The sequence below is a fragment of the Lissotriton vulgaris genome, chromosome 7 (genome assembly GCF_964263255.1).
Source record: "Lissotriton vulgaris chromosome 7, aLisVul1.2, whole genome shotgun sequence".
In the NCBI taxonomy this organism is placed as follows: Eukaryota; Metazoa; Chordata; class Amphibia; order Caudata; family Salamandridae; genus Lissotriton; species Lissotriton vulgaris.
In genome coordinates, this window is record NC_141695.1 from 293607921 (window position 1) to 293626251 (window position 18331).

An 18331-nucleotide genomic window follows, 5' to 3' on the forward strand; every position below is an offset into this window, starting at 1 on the left:
CTGTGAGTCCCCTCTGTTATTTGCCCTGGCTATGGAGCCAGGATGGGGCAGCGATATGCGGGTCTCTGTGTACATGGACAAATTCATCTCATTGCTCTTTACACCGATGACCTACTCATGTTTTTAGCCAATACAGGTGATGCCCTTGTTGGAGCAAAGCGATTGCTCCATGATCTTGGGACTGTTGCTGGACTTAAGTTTAATTGGGCGAAGTCTTGCCTGTTCCCAGCTGCCCCATTGGCTTGTGGCCTTCCGATTACAGATGGAGTACAGTGGGAGTATCATTGCCTGCCCTATTTTGGGACCCGAATCTACCATACGCAATCAGATTTATTGGAGGGTAATGTGGGTCGAGCCATTCTGGATTTTAAGAGTAACATTGGCATTTGGGGAACCCTGCCTCTCTCTCTCTCCAATTTTGCTATGTCTGCTTTCAGTAATCTTGCTGACAATTCTAACCAAATTGGCTGGCGTCCCTGGGGCAATGAACGGCTCAGGGCGGAGGCTGCATGGACCCCCTCCCCTTTAATTATAGAAAGCAGCCTCAAGGAATGGAGTACCTGGGTCCTTGGAAGGCTCAGGGTGGGTGGGCCCCATGGCACCACTCCACTTCTATAAATATTTAAGCCCCAAGGGTGGGCTCCTCCGGGCATATGGTGGCTCGGAGAGGGGGGAAGAACACCCACTTCTCTAATGGAATGCTGCCCCAGGGATGGCCACTTTGGGGAAGCATTCGGCTCTGGGTGTCATTTTTTGTTGATCCTCCAGCAAACATTGCTGGTTTGTTTTGTATTTTGGCACAGGAGGCTCCTCTAGGTCTCCCCTATTTGGCCTAGGGAGTAGGGTATCCCTACTCTGCCCCCTTATTTTACTTTTATTTAGCTTCAGGACGGGGAGCTGACTAAGTCATCAAGTAGTGTAATGGCTGCCAGCAATTATTTTCTCATGTTTCTGTCAGCCAAAAGAAGCTCTCACTCCCAAGCTTGCCTGCTACAGGAGGGTGTTTAACCATTGAGGTTCTCATTACCATGGTCAGATGATCTGATGCTGATGTCCTCTGAATATCCAGGTATGTGTCAGATTTGCAAATTGAATGAAATTAGCACTTTACATGGATTATATTCATAGCCCTAAATATAGGTAGGGCCACACTTAGAAAGAGTAAACAACAAGGAGAAATAAAGATGGTTTTCCTTGTTGTGTCTCTGGTGGAGAGGTGTACAGTTCTGACGCATTCCCAGGTCTACCAGTGTTGGTAATTCTGGGAATCTGTCAGAATCCATGGATGGTGGATGAGGGGGAACACCCACGCTCCACCCATGGCATGGAATCCTGCCGCAGCTTTTACATAAGGCAGCGATTTGCACTGATATGAGTTACTCTAGATTCATCAAGCCACTCAGGGCCTTGCAAGGTGGCTTTGTGTGGGGTGATAATCTCATTTAGGGTTTGCGTCCCCCTAGAGTCCCCTTGTATGGTGCTTGGGTGAAGCAAAATGATCATACATATGCCCAATTGTCTTTTATTGCTCAGCAATAAAAAGTTGGCACATTCATTATTTGAGCTTAAAGCTCATCTGCTGCCCCATTGCTTAACAATTTAATTTTTACAATCAAGACTTCTTATGCTAATGATAACAGCAAGTTACATAAAAGTTACAAATAGACAATTGTTCGGGGGCTCTTACCAGTGGCAGGAAATGTCCAAAATATCTCCTTCCCTTAATCCATCCTCGAGGAAGAGAAATCCCATCTTCGTAATGTGCTGGGAGCCAGCGAGCAAATGCTCTGTCTGCAGCTCCTAGCCAAGGCCTCCTCCTGTGGGAGAAAAGCAGATAGCCTTGTTGGGTCTGAGTTCATTTATTTAGTAAGTCAAAAAAAGTAAAGTCAATTTAAGGGCACTTGTAACACTCCTTGTCAAGCAAGAACTCCAGTTGGTCTCGGCGAGGCAGTAGCAGCAAGAAACCAGACACTCTTGTCATTAGAGAAGACAGGCGACTTCATTTATGTTGATGGAAATTATTTTTATTTTTAATGTTAATTTGTTTTTTACAGACCGGTTTTATCTTTCATTTGTGTAACAGAGTGTTTTAAAGATAGGGAGTCTTGTTCACATTGACAAGAGGAAACCAGAATAGAATTAGAGTAATTCGCTCTGTTACTTCTCTTGAGCCTCGCTACCTCTCACCTTGGTTTTAAAGGGTGATACCGCCCCTCCTTTCCTTTTGGTGCTCCTTTCTCGCCCACTCTCCATTCCCCTGCGCTATTCTCGTTTGAGTGGAGAGAGCGAGCGACAACGAGCTAATCTCCATTTCCTGTCTTGACGGGACCGCAGGAGTAGACAGTTTAGCTGTTCTCCTGGCTCTGGATTTAAACAGGTATCAAGAAGGGGGTTTACCCAGAACAAGTCACTGGGACCTGGGTCATATTGTTACTGTGAGGGAAGGGGTCCCAGTGGAAATTAAATGATTATCACAATTTAAATCAAATTAGGAACACTTAATGAGTCTACAATGTTTTATTCACATTATAGACCAAACCAGGATATAGTATCCAACATTACTCATTTGAACAGGTTGAATAGTGCCCCTGGGAGTAAGGAAAAAGTGATAAAGGAGGAGAGTTGTCGCTCCTTGCTCTAGCCCCCCCAATCCCCCCATCCACAATTGTTACATATACTGTTTTACGTGGGGCATGTGTTTGTTTAAGTGATACTTTTTGATCTATGACCATTCTGTACATTTGAATTGATTTACAAATGCGTCAGATACATATCTGATTTTATTGTCACTATTCCCTACCTGCACTACCCTCACTTTATCACTTTTTCCTTACTCCCAGGGGCACTATTCAACCTGTTCAAATGAGTAATGTTGGATACTATATCTTGGTTTGGTCTATAATGTGAATAAAACATTGTAGACTCATTAAGTGTTCCTAATTGGATTTAAATTGTGATAATCATTTAATTTCCACTGGGACCCCTTCCCTCTCTGTATTTAAACAGCATGCCACTGCGGATGCACGCAGCCAGTGCGCCAAAGATGTGCCAAAGGCAAGCCTGTCAGCCCCCATCCATGCCCAGCCATCACCAGGACCCCTGCATCTTAGGCCCTAAATACTAATACTACATCAAGATGCTTCTACTCAGCAGAGGTAGTCCGAGAGATTAGACTCCCCAATAGTACGCAAGATATGCTCAATTCATGTGACATAGTCAATCCCTCTTCCACTCTTGCAGGCCTGTTTGCTTGTATACATCATCGCTTTCTGAGCCATAGTTTAAACAACTAATTTTAACAATGGTATTTATTCTATGTTTGTTCAGGCAGCGTGCTCAGCACAGAGCGAGTTTCACCATTAATACTTGAAAATATACACTTTGGCTTTTCCTTTTGGGCATTTTCATGGTGATGTGCACACCACAGTTTGACATACCGCAATCCAATGTTTGACATACCGATTTTTGGGATTAATTAATGCACACAGTGATGTGCACACCTTTTCCATTTTTGTAACAATTTGCACATGGTGATGGGCACACCAACTATTTCAAGATGTATCTCTATTATAATATTGTAAATGGCATCAGTTAAGATCATACTTACTTTTACTATTTTATTTTTTACTTTTATTTGTGTATCTAATAATGCAGTTTGATCCTCCTGCTAAACTTCTTCAAGTAAAAGAAGATCCTCCTATTCCTTGGTTTAGATGCAAGGAGGAGTTTCTGACTTATCTCAAAGCTATTAATGGTGAGAGACTTTCTGCTGAAAGAAAGAAAAATATATTTTTACATTGTTTAGGATCCGAAGGCCAGCTTGTGTTTAGAACTCTCCTACAAACTGATGAAGGTAGGGACAGAAATGTTTTTGAAGATGCTTTACATAGGATAGAAATTAGAGTTAAACTCACTTTCAATATTGTGCTAAACAGGTATAAGTTTTATACAAGAGCACAAGAGGAGAATGAAACATGTGATGATTTTCTAACAGGTTTACGTGGATCGTCTGTGCATTGTAATTTTGGTCCCATGACCGATGAGATGATCCTCGATCAAATCATCGTATATATTAAAAGTAAAAAGATCCAAGAGCAATTATGGATCATAGGGGATCCCAATCTAAGTGATGTCAATAATACTTTTAAGGCAATGGAACAGTCAGAAAAATGGGTTAAGTGTCTACATAAAGAGAATAAAGGGATAAGGGATGAAGTGTGTGCTGTAAAGCTAGAACCATTTCCAGCTGGTAATGGTACAGAATCATCACAGGTTGGTGTTGAGTCTTATCATCAAAGTCAAATGGGTCAAGCGTTTATCAAAAGATCTGAGAAGGGTTTTCATTGTTTTAGATGTGGAAGCCCAAATCGTGGTGCTTCATTTCCTAAATGTCCTGCTCTTAATAGGGAGTGCAAAAAGTGTGCAAAATGTGGGCATTTTGCTTTTGTCTGTAGAGATCCTAGGAACCGTGACAGTGGAAGTGTTAAGGGGAAAATTGCTTCTGTTAATTTTGGGGCTGATGAAATGAATAGTGAAAGATGTGTAAGAGGAATTATATTGTCCATAGCAGATGATGGAGTGAATGAGTATGTTAGTAATTTGAGACCCCTAAAGTGTGTGGCACATGTACAGAATGTTGAATTGGAGCTAATGTCGGACTCTAGTTCTCCCTGAACCATTGTCACTAAGGAACTCTTTTTAGATCGTTTTAAAGGGAAATTTTCTATTGAGGATTTGAAAAAAGTCTGATATTGTTGCTAGGGCTTTTGATGGTTCTGTGATCCAGATGGATGGTTTTCTTGAAGCCATTATTGAGTTTAGGGTCGCACAGCCCATATTAAAATGTATGTTACTGTCAAGGGAGTGAACATGCTAGGGTGGAGAGATAAATGGTCTCTTGGTATTATGCTCAATCCCAGGAGTTTTTATCCTGTTTTATTAGTGTCCCAAGTGAGTGAAAGTGCGGATTTTAAAAATGAGAGTGACACTAATATTAATTTTTCCCTGGAAGTTTTCTCGAATAAATTAGAAAAACTCAGCAATTTTTCGCACAAGATTAAACTTAAAGACGAAGCATGTCCAGTAAAACAAAAACTTAGAACTGTGCCCATATGTGTGAGGAAAGATTTAAAAAAATGTTTACAAGGCCTCATTGATGAGGATATAATAAGAGGAAGTGGAATCCTCTGAATGGGTTTCTCCTATTGTTCTCGCAAGAAAATCGGATAAAAGTTTGCGGCTAAGTGTCGACTTGAGAGCAATTAATGCTAATTTAATAGTGGACTGCCATCCCTTACCTAATATAAATGAGGTAGATTCCATGCTTGAGGGAGCTAAGATATTCTCTACGTTTGATTTGCGCTCCCCTTATCATCAGATTGTTCTTACGGATGATTCAAAAAATTGTTTTTACTTTCTGATGCCCCAAGGTTTATTCCAATATAAGAGATTGCCATTTGGGTTGGCCTCTGCGGCATCAGTTTTTCAGAGAGTTATGAATCACATTTTTTGGGATTTAGAAGGATTTGTGGGATGCTTCCAAGATGATATCCTTGTGTTCTCTCCTGACCCTAAGAAACATACTGAGAACCTAAAAGGAGTATGTAGACGATTGGAACAAAATAGTTTGACCTTGAAACATGAGAAATATAAAATGTTTAGTGAGAGTGTTGAGTACTTGGGACATACATTATCTGAAAATGGGGTGGTTACAAAGAAGTTTTTAGTGGAGGCAATTGTAAATGCCCCGGCTCCTGACAATAAAGAAAAACTTTTGTCCTCTGCAGGACTTTGTGAATACTACAGCAAGTTCATCAGAGACTATGCTACCAAAATGGAACCTTTAAGAGAGCTTACTAGACATAAAGCAGAATGTTGCTGGACAAAGAGACAAGAAAATGCTTTTCAACTAATCAAAAAGGAAATTATTGAGGCTCCGACTTTGAAACCATTTTATATTAATAAGACTTGTATTGTCACAGTAGATGCCAGCATGTATGGATTGGGGGCAGTACTTTCACAGAAAGCTGGTAAGGATGAGTGGTGAGTAGCGTTTGCCTCTAGTACTCCAAACTAAACAGAAAGGAGATATTCTGCAATTGAGAAAGAGTTATTAGGATGTGTTTGGGGCATTGAGCATTTTCGGAATTTTATCTGGGGAAACAGATTTATACTCAGAACTGATCATAAACCACTTGTTTCTATTTTATCTCCTGGTGATGGATGGAATGTCACTGCAAGAATTAGTGGACTCATGTCCAGGTTGCAAGAGTATAATTTTTCTGTGGAATATGTTCTGGGAAGACAGAATGCCACTGCAGATTGCCTTTCCCGACTTCCCAGTTGTGAGGTGGGCGAAATTGAAGCTTCTCGTGACATTGAGATAATTGCTTCTGTGTCTGACTTAGTTTCCCAGGAATTCTCTACAAAGTCTGAGGAAGTGTGAAATCAGAGTGTGGTCTAAGGGTGTATTTAAGGATTTCATTCTTAAAGGATGGCCTAAGGATGGAAGTTTTCCTTTTGAGCTTCAGTCATTTTTGCAAGTTTCTTCTAAACTTACTGTGGAAAATGATTTAATTTTCAAAAATGGAAAGTGTGTACCTCCTGAGTATATGCGGGAAACCATTCTTAAACTTGCACATGAAGGGCATCCTGGAATGTCCTCAATGAAGAGATTAAAAAGATCTAGGGGCCAGATGTAGGTGGCCATTTACCGGCTGGTAACGGCCGATTTCGGCCGTTACCGACCGGTAAATGGGTATTTTGGGATGTAGGGGGCCATTTTTACTGATTCGGTAAATTTACCGAATCGGTAAATTTACCGAATCGGTATTTTTACCGATTCGGTAACTTCTAGATGTAGGTGGGACTCTTCTGAGTCGCAAAGGCCTTTCAGATTCAGTATTTTACCACCCAATCCAATTGGTGTGCATGCACATGTGTGCATGCACACCTATGCCATGTGACAGACAGACATGCCCTTAGGGCATGTCTGTGTGCCACATGGCACACATGCCTGTATTTGGGGTGCTAGAAGGTGTCAAAGTGATACCCCCTGCACCCTTGCTGGAATCGGTATTTACCGAATCGGTAAATACTGATTCAGTAATGCCCATTGATTCCTATGGGCTTCAATGCCCATAGGAATCAATGGGCATTACCGAATCGGTATTTACAGAATCGGTAAATACTGAATCTTAACGATTCAGTATTTACCGATTCTGTAATACCTACACCCCCCCTCTATTTTACCACTTCTTAAATACCGAATCGGTAAAATTCAGTATTTAGGAAGTTGTTAAATAAAATTACCTACATCTAGGCCCTAGTTTTTAGTGGCCGGGTTTAGACAAAACTGTAGATAGAACAATAAGGGAGTGTTTTGAATCCGTTAATAACATGCTGAGAGCTTTTCCTGCTCCTCTCCAGCCAGTGCTGTGGCCAGAATGTCAATGGCAGAAAATTGCTTTTGATGTTTCCGGCCTATTCCACTTTTTGCCTCAAGACTCTCATTGTGCTTTAGTAATCATAGATTATCATTCTAAATGGCCAGAAGTTCTATTTGTTCATCATTCCACCACTTCAGCTATCATTGAGTTCTTAAGGGACATTTTTGCCAGGGAAGGTTTTCCAGAGGTTCTTGTGACCGATAATGGAGGACAGCTTAAATCTCATGAGATGGAGAGTTTTTTGAGCTTGCATAACATTAAGCATCATACCACAGCCCTCTATGAACCTCATGGAAATGGGCAGGTTGAAAGGTTCAACCGAGTGCTTAAAGATGGTATTGAGACAGATATGAAATCAGGTAGAGAGTGGAAAATTGTTTTAAGGGAAAAACTGTGGGTGTATCGCATTACTCCGCATTCTACAACTAACTTGAGTCCTTTCTGTCTTCTTAGAGGTAGAGAGCCATCGTCTAAGCTGTGTCCTTGGTGGATTAAAAATAAAATGTCTAGGGAATTTGTTGGTGCTGATTTGAGGCAAGTAATGTTTAAAGTTCAACAAAACAAGAAAAAATGAAAGAATTTTATGACACAAAAACGAAGGTAAAAGAACCTTCATTTGTGGTTGGTGACTGGGTGAGAGTACGTAAACCAGGATTCAGCTTTAAGGGGTCCTCTAAGTTTGGACCTTCTATTAGAGTTTTGAAGGTCAATTTCAATAGTGTAATGACACAAGATGGAAGAATTTGTAATGTTAGACAAATTGCTAAATGTTGTTTCTCTCCTGATCGCTCCATTCTTTGTAAACCCAATATTTCCAAAGAGTCTGACTCCATTGCTTCCAGGATAAAAATTGGTTGCAGGATTATCAGACATCCCAATAGAATGAAGGATTATGTTTAATTGTTAAGGGAAGGGATGTTTTATATTCTCTTTATATCTTGTGTATTTGTCTTTAAATGCTTTCAGAATTATCTGTAGACTTGGATTGTTTTGCTATGTTAAGTATTCTACATTCTGAGTCAGATTTGCTGTAACTCCTGACTTGTTGAGCTATACTACTGGATCTCTCAATTAAATTACTATTTTTATAGAATATTCTTTGGATTGTCCTGAATGCTACAACATGTAAATAAAATACTTATGTAACATATAGAGTCCTGAGGCTGCCTGGATCCTTCACAGTCTGGTTTTAGACCAATGTACAGTACTGAATCAGCCTTGGTAGTGTTAACCGATTGCATGAGGCAATCTCTTGACAACAACCAGGCTGTGCTACTAGTGCTGTGGGATCTATCAGCAGCCTTTGATACAGTGCCACATCATAAACTACTCCAAAGATTGGAGGAGATAGGGATCTGTGGACGAGCTCTGCAAAGGTTTTCGAGTTTTTTAAGCCAATACACGCAGACTGTTCACTTCGATCCTTTCCGTTCTCATACCAATGAGCTCTCAAAGGGAGAGCCTCAGGGCTCTTGTCTTAGCCCTTCCTTATTTAATGTGTATATGGCTCCTCTTGCCAAGATTGTCAGAGAACTTGGGTTTATCCCTTTTTCTTATAGATGGTACTCAACTTCTTCTATCTTTTGACAACAGCACCTCATCTACCGAATCCTGCTTTTTAGAAGGCTTTAAAGCTGTTTCAGACTGAATGACAGAATGCTTTCTTCAACTGAATGCCAATAAAATGTAGATTATTCTCTTTGGCAATGCCCAATTGCTTTGGTCTGCAGATTGGTGGCCCTTAGATCTGGGCATCGCTCCAGCTCCTGGTGCCCACTTGGATCAATCGCTTGCCATCTCAGATCAGATTGGGGCTCTTACTGACACCTTCTTTCAGTCATTTGTGTAGAGTATTTTAGCTCCTTCCACTCTTTGTGCGAAAAACTTTGATTCAGGCATTGGTGATCAGTCGCCTGGACTATTGTAATGCACTTCTGGCTGCAACTAATGAATCCCTACTGAATAAATTGCAAGTGGTTCAAAACACTGCAGCTAAACTGGTCCAGAATATGCCATTCAAAACAGACTTTATGCTGCTTTTGCGTCACCTACACTGGCTCCCCCTTTGCCATAGGATTAAGTTTAAGATGTATCTGTTGCATTGTATATAAAGCCCTAAATGGCATGGGACCCAACTACTTAACCGATAAACCTATTCCTTATCGGCCGAGCAGATCTTTGCGCTCAGGAGTGAATTCCCTCCTGATTACACCCTGCTTTAGGAAGTCCCACGTGGGAGGTCAAACTTTCTTTTACCTGGCCCCCTCTACTGGAATCTCTTGCCTTTGCACCTTCGCAAGTGCACCAACCTTCGCATTTTTAGGAAACTTCTTAAAACCAAATTGTTCTGCAACTGATTATACTGGGCCAGCAGGGACGTCTTAAGGATTCTGGGGACCCGGGGCCAAACGGATTTTGGGGGCCCTTGTTAAGAACAGCTTTGAATTTTTGATCCGGTTTCAGCTCGTTCATGCCCTCTTTGGCCAGGCCACTGACATTGCATGGACACCCTGGTACAAACTGTATATGTGTTTACATGTAATATTCTTGGACAGTGATGTGTTTTTTCAGTATTGTAACATAGTTGCAGCTCATTTATATTACTGCAAACAATCTCTGTGACACCCTCCCAGTTCTCATATTTGAGGTCTTGTTTTGAACTAAAATTCACTTTTTTAATGGATGTTGCATGAAACATAAACACAACAGTTGCCAGACATAATGTCTGTAATAGACTCTGGCATACTATCTACATTAAAAATAAATTAAAGGAAAACGCTATTTAAAACAACTATTTACGAATTATTCAAGCTCACCATGGCAGGACTCTCTCAGGTGGCCCCTGACAGGCTGAAGTCCTGGACAGGAGCCCATTTTGCCCATGCCTTAAAACATCTCTGCTTTCCAGTCCTCCATTTCCTGCAGCATAGAGATACCCCTCAAGGGGCGATTTGGGTGCTTTACAAATCATTCATTCATTCTGAGAACCTGGTGAAGTTCCTGGTATTTCCACCCCAACCCTCTGGAGTTACCTGAGTATCCCTTCCTCCTGGCGGTAGGGTGAAAGGGCAAGTGAAGTAAGTGGATGAAATGCAGTTTTAGCAGGTGAATTGGAAACACAAAACAGGATTCATTAACAAACATTGATAAATCCAGTTGCCTTTGCTAATGTTTATTAGCCATGTTGTACAATAGACCTGCTTCTGTGCAACACGGCTGGAAGCGCATGAAAAAAGTGCCAAGACACGGTTAATGCTGGCTGCATCATTGCAATTATTTTTCTTTACTTTAAGCCATGTTGCACAGCAGCTGCTCTACTGTACAGAATGGCTAGTAAAACATGACAGAGGGAAATAAATGTCATGCTCTTAAGGGCTGTTTAATTTTTTTTGTGGCAGGACGGGAGGGACAAACAACGAGGGGTGTGGAGGTTAGAGGGGGCAGGCAACAACACAGTAAAGAGTCGGGGTTTAGCAAAAAAATAGCATGACTCCACAGATGTTAAATTTAGAAAAAAGCGCTAATACGTAGTCAGGGCAGGAGGAGACAATCAACATGAGGGACAGTGGGGGGAGCTGCAGGTTGGGGCAACCAGACAACAAACAGTGCGAGTAGTGTGGGAGGGACAAACGATGAGGGATAGTGGGAGGCATGAGGGGGCAGGCAACAATGCAGTAAAGAGTCAGGGGGTAAACAACACACGGCAGGGCTCCACAGCTACTAAAGTCAGAAAAAAGCACTAAGACGTGGTCAGGGTAGGAGGGGGCATTCAACATGAGGGATAGCAGGAGGAGCTGCACTTTGGGACACCAATATAAGGACAGTGGGAGGAGGATGTGAGGGAGAAGGGATAAGTGCACTTTAGGAGATATATCTGGTTCAAAAGCATTGTTTTACAAAATATTAAATGGTTGCTTCTGTAGTTTTGGTATGAATGCATGTCTGTGAGGTTTTGAGATTGTGTCTGTTGGTGCCTGTGAGAGTGTTAATGTGCCTATGTGCATTTATATATGTATGTCGTTCGGGGCCTGCAACTGTGTGCATGTGAAAGTGTGTGCATTTTTGCATCCCTGTGTTTGCTTATGTGAAGTGTGTGTACTCATTTGAGTGCATCTTCCCTTACATGAGAGTTGTGATGTCATGGGCCCTAGGCCTGCATGCTGAGTTACGTACGACAGCGCCGTACTGGTGGGGGCGGGTTTTGCCTACCTGGGGGCCGTTTTTGTTACAGGGCTGTTTTTGCAACATAGCTGCAAAATCGGCAGAAAACAGGCCCTGGCAAAGAGCTCTGCGGCACCCCCAGCGCCCTGCGTGTGAGGGGTTGGCCGAGCACTTTGCTGCGGCCGGTTTTGTTTTCCAGTCCGGCCATGGACACAGACACAGGTATATGGTGTGGAGGAGCGTGTGTACTCAGGCCCTTTTATTGACAGGGTCACCTGACCGGTGATGCCTGGGTTAGATGGGTGTGGGTGTAAGGCCAGCCGTTGGGGAATGGCTGAATATAACTAAGTGTCCGGCAGGACACTATATTCCTCCCAAAATTCACCAAAAACCAAAGGATTTCAAACTGTGAGGAAACAAAACAGAGCAAACTATACACCACTTCGTCTCTTAGTCTCTAGAGGCAGCCCATAGAGTATCAATGGAAAAATGGAAAGGTACAGCTAGCAGCACCCGGACAGCACTGCTCGTATCCATGATTTAACCAGAGGATTACCCAGTTGTTTGGGTTAAAGTCCACCCAAACAATGTTGGTCGGTCCCGCCTGCTCTTGCAGTGGTATGGGTGGTGTCAAAGCTCAAACTGGCTTGCATCAGAAGCTTTGGTCGAGTTTCTGCAGAGATTTCTCTTGGTGTGTCTTGAGTTCATGAAGGATAACCTTGTTAGGACTGGGACGGCTTCAACAATGTTTGGATGTCTTCCACTGAGGCCCCAGCACCTCCTGGTACCTGTCAGTGGAGCAACTTCTGATCCAATCTCATGTGCAGAGATTCCCTTGAGGCTCTTTACGATTGGTCACCACAGGGCCTTCATGGACTGTGCTAGTCTGCATTGCAGGGCTGCCAACAGAGTTACGGCCGAGCCTCTCGTCTCACATTTACATTTACAAGGGTAGATGACTCATGGTCGGGTTTGCTCAACAGCAGGACCAAGAGCGGGTGAGGCTAGCAGATAGTCTCTGGACAATTGGTCCCTCATAGTGCCAGGAGTGCCTCCTTGGTTTCTTGCTGGTTAGCGGTAGGAAGGCTCCACCCTGCTGGTGATCAGTTTCTTCAGGGTGATAGGTCTGGTCACACACCTTTCTCTCCTCTCCTTTTTCAGTTATTCCTTGCAGTGTTGTGTCCATCCACACTTAACATGTGTCCTCTTCGTCTTTTGGTGCTAAGTCGCACCAGGCAATGTGTCACCAGCTCTCTTCTCATGGACCTCTTGCTTGTCCCATCTTGAGGAACCTGAATTGACTTTCGGTCCCATGAACCATATAACCGTTGTTTGTTTATTAGCGAGATGCACCTAGAATAATTACTAAAAGCACGCAAATACTAATATACACACGAAAAGCAGTAATTTAGGAATTAGCATACACCCTGTTTCATGTTTTTGCACTTGCTTGACACAACCGACGCCATTTTGTGGCCTCGCTCCTTCTCTGCATTTGCAAGCCCTATCCTTGCATTTCACTGAAGCCGTTCCCTTGAGATATTTTCCAACTGTTGCGAACTGCTGTCTTTACTCGTTAGGTCTGTCTAGGTTATAGGTAGAAGGAGGAGGCAGGATATGCACATTCCTGGGGGTGCGGTGCAGACTCTCCCGGAGCTAGCAGAAGGGAGTCACCCGTGTGACCTTGCTAATAAAGGATGAGCGCTTTGTCTCCCATATATGGTCTTTCCCTCTGCACCAACCTGTCCAACTTGTATTTTTCCGTCTTGGGTAACGGTTTCGAAATGTAACAGTATATATGTGATGTTCTGACAATGTGCCAGCAGGCTTATTGGTGGACCTCGTGAGGTTAGGTCGCAAGGAGCTCCTCTGGCAGAGTTTGTTTGTTATAATAAACGATTGGACCATCTACACTGCCAACCGACTGATTATTGGTAATGGGTATGGGACTAGTTGTAAGTATGACTCTAATTGGGTTATGATAAATAAGTTTCGGTACTTCAGTTGGCGACTCCGCTGGGACTCCGTGTTGGGGTCGTCCCTCTGTAATCAGAGAAGAGACGGGACATTGAGAGGGGCAATTTTGATCAGGGGGGTTGAAGGGTAGACCAAAGAATTTGGGGTCTGCTCCGCTCTCTCGATCATGAGAACCCCAGCTGCTAGTGACCCCACGCCGGAGTCCTTTGGGTGTAACCCGAGAACCAGCCACGTTGGAATTATTGGGAGTTGGCAGTGAAGAACGTACAATCAGACCTGCGTGCACCAGGTGAGTGTCTTGTCTTGTCTTTTGTTGGATATCTTTTGGATTTTGAATTTTAGACTTGGCATTTGGTGACCTTTTGATCACGGAGAACTTTGATAAAGGGGGTCTGACGGGGCAGCACTGAAACTGCACGTGCGGACACTCCTGTGTTTTGTATGAGAGTAACTAGAGATTGAGACCAGACGCCTTGGTGTAAATTGCGGTTTTCACCAGGACAGACTGCTCTCGGGAACACCGAGATTGGGTAGCACTCGGACAGATCTGGAGCGGCGCTTGAAAAGCGGGCTTAGCCAGAATAGTTCGGGAAGGTGAACCATGAATGCTGTCGGATGGCCCGTAGATCGGTCTGTGGTTCAGAAACCTGTGTGGCTATCTCTAGGCAGTCTAAGGACAAGACTGTTGTACAGAGACATTTTGAATTTTGAAGGTTTGGGAAAGGTCCATAGGTGGGAGTCGATGGGCTCCACCTTTTGTTTGCAAATATCTGTGTTTTCGTTTTTGTCGTATATGTTGATGTAAATTGAAGGTTTGTTTTGCGCTGTGGTTACTTGAATTGTGTGAGAATGAATTCGAATGAACATGGCCATGTGTATGAGAGTGTAATGCTTAACGATTCTTGATTCCTTTTCAGCTCGATTTAGGTCGAGAGGGGCAATGCCGTGCTTTAGTAAACTATGCTTTGGCTGCGTTCACCGAGGGAGCACGAGGTTGGATGAAAGCCAGCCGGCCCCTCCAGAGGGGGCTCCCAGCCATGATATGTATTGTAAGCACGGGATAGGACCCCTCCTCTTTAATACGTTATGGCACAAGTACACCAAAGACAATGTGGAGCTGCAATGGCCAAAAACAGGATCTTTTGATGAGAAAAAGATTCAGTACCTACAAGAACGCCTATTTGCTAAACGAAGTAGACAGGCCATTTTTGATACCCTTAATAAATGGCAGAAAGAGTCAAAGCGAAGACGCAACCGGTCTGAAAAAGTCCTGAAAATACAGCAAGGGCAGACTGTAACTCAGAAAGCCATTGCTCATGATAAGAATAAAACCGAGAAGAGTATTGAATATGCAGATAGACAGTTTAGGTTGCAAGTAGATAAGAGTTACGTGACACGGAACGATGCAGAAGATGAAATAGAGGATTTGTTAGATAAAAGACCTCCCCCACCGTACGCACAGCAACGCATATACCCCGTAATGCCTCTTCAGATGGTGGCTCTCACCTCCTTGGGGACTACCCACGCCCCGCCTACCTCAGTGAGATACTTGGCTACCCTCATCCATGATCCCGGACAACCCCCGGGATCACCCCAGGTGACATTAGCAGCTCCAAGCCCCATATGGACCTCCCAGTCAGCCAGTACCACGCCCGGAGATCCGGGGCAAACACCGAAAGGGGAATCGGGAGGCCTGGGTGGTAAGCGACTATTCACCAGAGCGTCTGTAGGGTACGGTGAAAAAGAAGCAGTAGCAGATCAGGCCGCCCAATGGATGCGGAATGATATATATACAGATATATATACAGTAGCCGATAAATGGAGTACTATTAAAGATTTAGAGCCGGTGATGCAGTAACATGCCATATATCAAATGTCGTGCTACCTCATCGAGGCTTGGGAACTGTGTTTCCGGGATGGGAAGGTCCCTCAAATACTAAATACCATCCGAGACTGGACCCATAAGTTTGATATTGACCCCTGGGAGGTATTCAAGAATGTCGACACCTTAGTGAAATATCGAGGCAGGATGTTCATAAAAAGTCCCAATTGGACTTCCCAGCATCCTATGCGAGAAGTACACCCCATTTTTCATCCCGAAATTCCTGAAGCACGTGATGGTGCTGACCAGGTAATACGGGCTTGAGTAGATGCCCGGTTCCAGGAACAATGGGTGTACACTCCGTGGAAACGGAGCGAGGTTCTTGCTTTGAAATCCCAACTTCCCGATCCCCGCAAGAACCCTACCGCCTATTACAAAGAACTGACCGAGGCTGCAGCCTCGGCCGTAATGAACGGGCAGATGTCGAGCTATTCCTTGGATTACTAGTTCCCATAGATATATGGTGGCAGGTGCATGACGCATATCATGCTGAACTAGGGGGAACCTGGGATGAATTGAGAGGTTGGGACCGAGATCGTAAACCTGGAGATAAGCCTAGAAATGAAATTACCTCTTTGCCGGCTAAAATAATAGCGTTCATGCACACCCTGATTCCTCCGCGAAAGGTTGACTGGGACAAACTGACAGCCTGCAGGCAGAAGAAGGATGAATTGTGTCTGACTTCTTTACTAGATTTGAAGGGGTCTTTATTGACTTTAGTGGGCAGGATTTGGCCACGGAAGGTGGAATTAGGTTGTTTGTGAATAGGTTTGCTACCAACTTAGCACCGGAAATTTCTGCACAGTTGCAGGCCGCAGAAAGCACCTGGAATGCCTCCACTCCCTCCGTGATTCTGAGCATGGCCCAATATTACGAGCATCGGGAAAACGAAAGCAAGGATTAAGTAGAGAAAAAGGCCAAGGATCTTAAAACGCGTTTGCTGCTTCAGCAAGTTGTCCGAGGACAAGGAGGGGGGAGAGGAGCCAGAGGGCCCGTGTCCAGAGGGGCGGGAACAGGCAGAGGCGCAGGCGGGGCCCCGACTGTAGGGATAAACCAATGCTCATATTGTAAACAGGAGGGACACTGGAAAGCGCAGTGTCTGTTATTACTTGCCCAGAACGGCGCAGTCAGAGGGCAAGGACGAGGACGAGGCGGCCCAGATCGGAGTGATATGCGCAGAGAGGAAGCATCAGGCAAGTCTGAACGAAATCATTCCAACAATATCCAAGGCGGACAGTATTATCATGATGATTACGCATTCGAGGACCAGGATGGGTATGTCCACCCGTAGGACAGCCAGGGACAGAGTGGGGGCCAAGTGTCGATCCTGGTCAATCAACAAGGACCCTATGTGAAGGGGGAATTGATGGGGACGTCTGAGAATTTTCTAATTGACACCGGGGCAATGAATAGTTCAGTTGCTCGATCGTTGGTTCCAGGGGCGACTCTGTCTGGGCAAAATAATGTATCAGTGGGATTTTCAGGAGTCCCAGTTGTCAGTCCCATCTCTAAACCACTCCCCTTCATGATTGGTCCTGCTACTATTGAATCACCTTTCCTGCTAACTTCGCATTGTGGGGAGAATCTGTTGGGCTTATATGTGCTAAAGAAATTGAATGCAAAAATATACTGCTCCCTGTATGGGGTTTATTTGACGATACAACCCCACCCTGACTGCATGAAACAATTTTTTGCTAAGAATGAACCTCTTCCCCCTGAGTTTAACGGCATTCCCGCTGCCCTATGGGCAACTGTAGATGCGTATGTTAGAAATTCCCCCAGTCCATATTACTTTAAAAACTGGCGCAAAATTACCCCGCATACCGCAGTATAAGATCTCAACAGCCGGTGAACGGGCCCTACTTGCAATCATTCAAGACCTCATTGACAAAGGGGTGGTGGAAGAAACAGCTGCTAATATTTGTAATAGCCCGATTCTCCATATTCTGAAGAAAAGTTCTGATACTGCCAAACAGGGCCACGGTGATGCCTATCGTTTTGTGATTGACCTGAGAGCTGTTAATAAGATTGTTGTACCACAGTATCCTGTAGTAACGGATATCACCACTATCCTTACCATGATCCCACCCACCGCCCAGTATTTTTCGGTCATTGATCTGAAGAACGATTTCTTCAGTATTCCTATCCATCCCGATAGCAGACAGATCTTCGGATTCTCGTTATCTGACCGAAGCTTCAGATTCTGTCGTGCACCTCAAGGCTATACTGAGAGTCCGAGCATCTATTGTCAGACCCTTAAAGCTCTGTTGGACGATTTAGTCTTACGTGAAGGCAATGTGCTTTTTGCAATATGTGGACGACCTGTTGATCGCCTCTGACACGGAAGAGGGCTGCAAGGCTGCCACTGTTAAACTATTACACCATTTGGCAGTAAAGGGGAATAAGGTATCCTTGTCTAAGTTCCAATACTGTCGACAGGAGGTAACCTATCTAGGTCATCTATGTCGAAGGAGGGTAGGCGATTGACTCCTGAACGCATTAGTACCATCTCTAACATGCCTGTCCCTTGCACACAGCGCGAAGTTCGTGCTTTTCTTGGCATCACCTCTTACTGTCGCCAATGGATACCAAATTTTTCTCTTCTTGCTAAACCTTTGTTGCATCTAACCACTAAAGACGTGCATGAACCCCTCCCCTGGACGGATGAATGTCAGCATTCCTTTGACTCTTTAAAAACTGCTCTCTGTTCCGCTCCTGTCTTGGGTACTCCTGACTACCGTAAACCCTTTGTACTATATGTGCATGAGGTCGACGGTTGCTCGCTTTCAGTGTTAACGCAAGACTTTGGTGGTAAGCAAAGACCTTGCGCTTATTTGTCGGCCACACTAGATAATGTCGCAAG

General features: G+C 44.0%; 1 protein-coding gene across 3 annotated transcripts in view; it reads right to left on the reverse strand.

Moving 5' to 3' along the window:
* The window catches only part of LOC147701417 (myeloperoxidase-like), a 175034-nt gene that overhangs the window by 98944 nt on the left and 57759 nt on the right, over nucleotides 1-18331 (reverse strand). For all 3 annotated transcript variants that reach the window (XR_015297463.1, XM_086930099.1, XM_086930100.1), the window contains exon 6: nucleotides 1688-1817. Coding sequence is in view for 2 of the 3 variants with exons in the window: in XM_086930099.1 (XP_086786225.1) it covers nucleotides 1688-1817 (130 nt within the window). In the remaining variant the exon portion in view is untranslated. The remainder of the gene's footprint in view (nucleotides 1-1687; nucleotides 1818-18331) is intronic.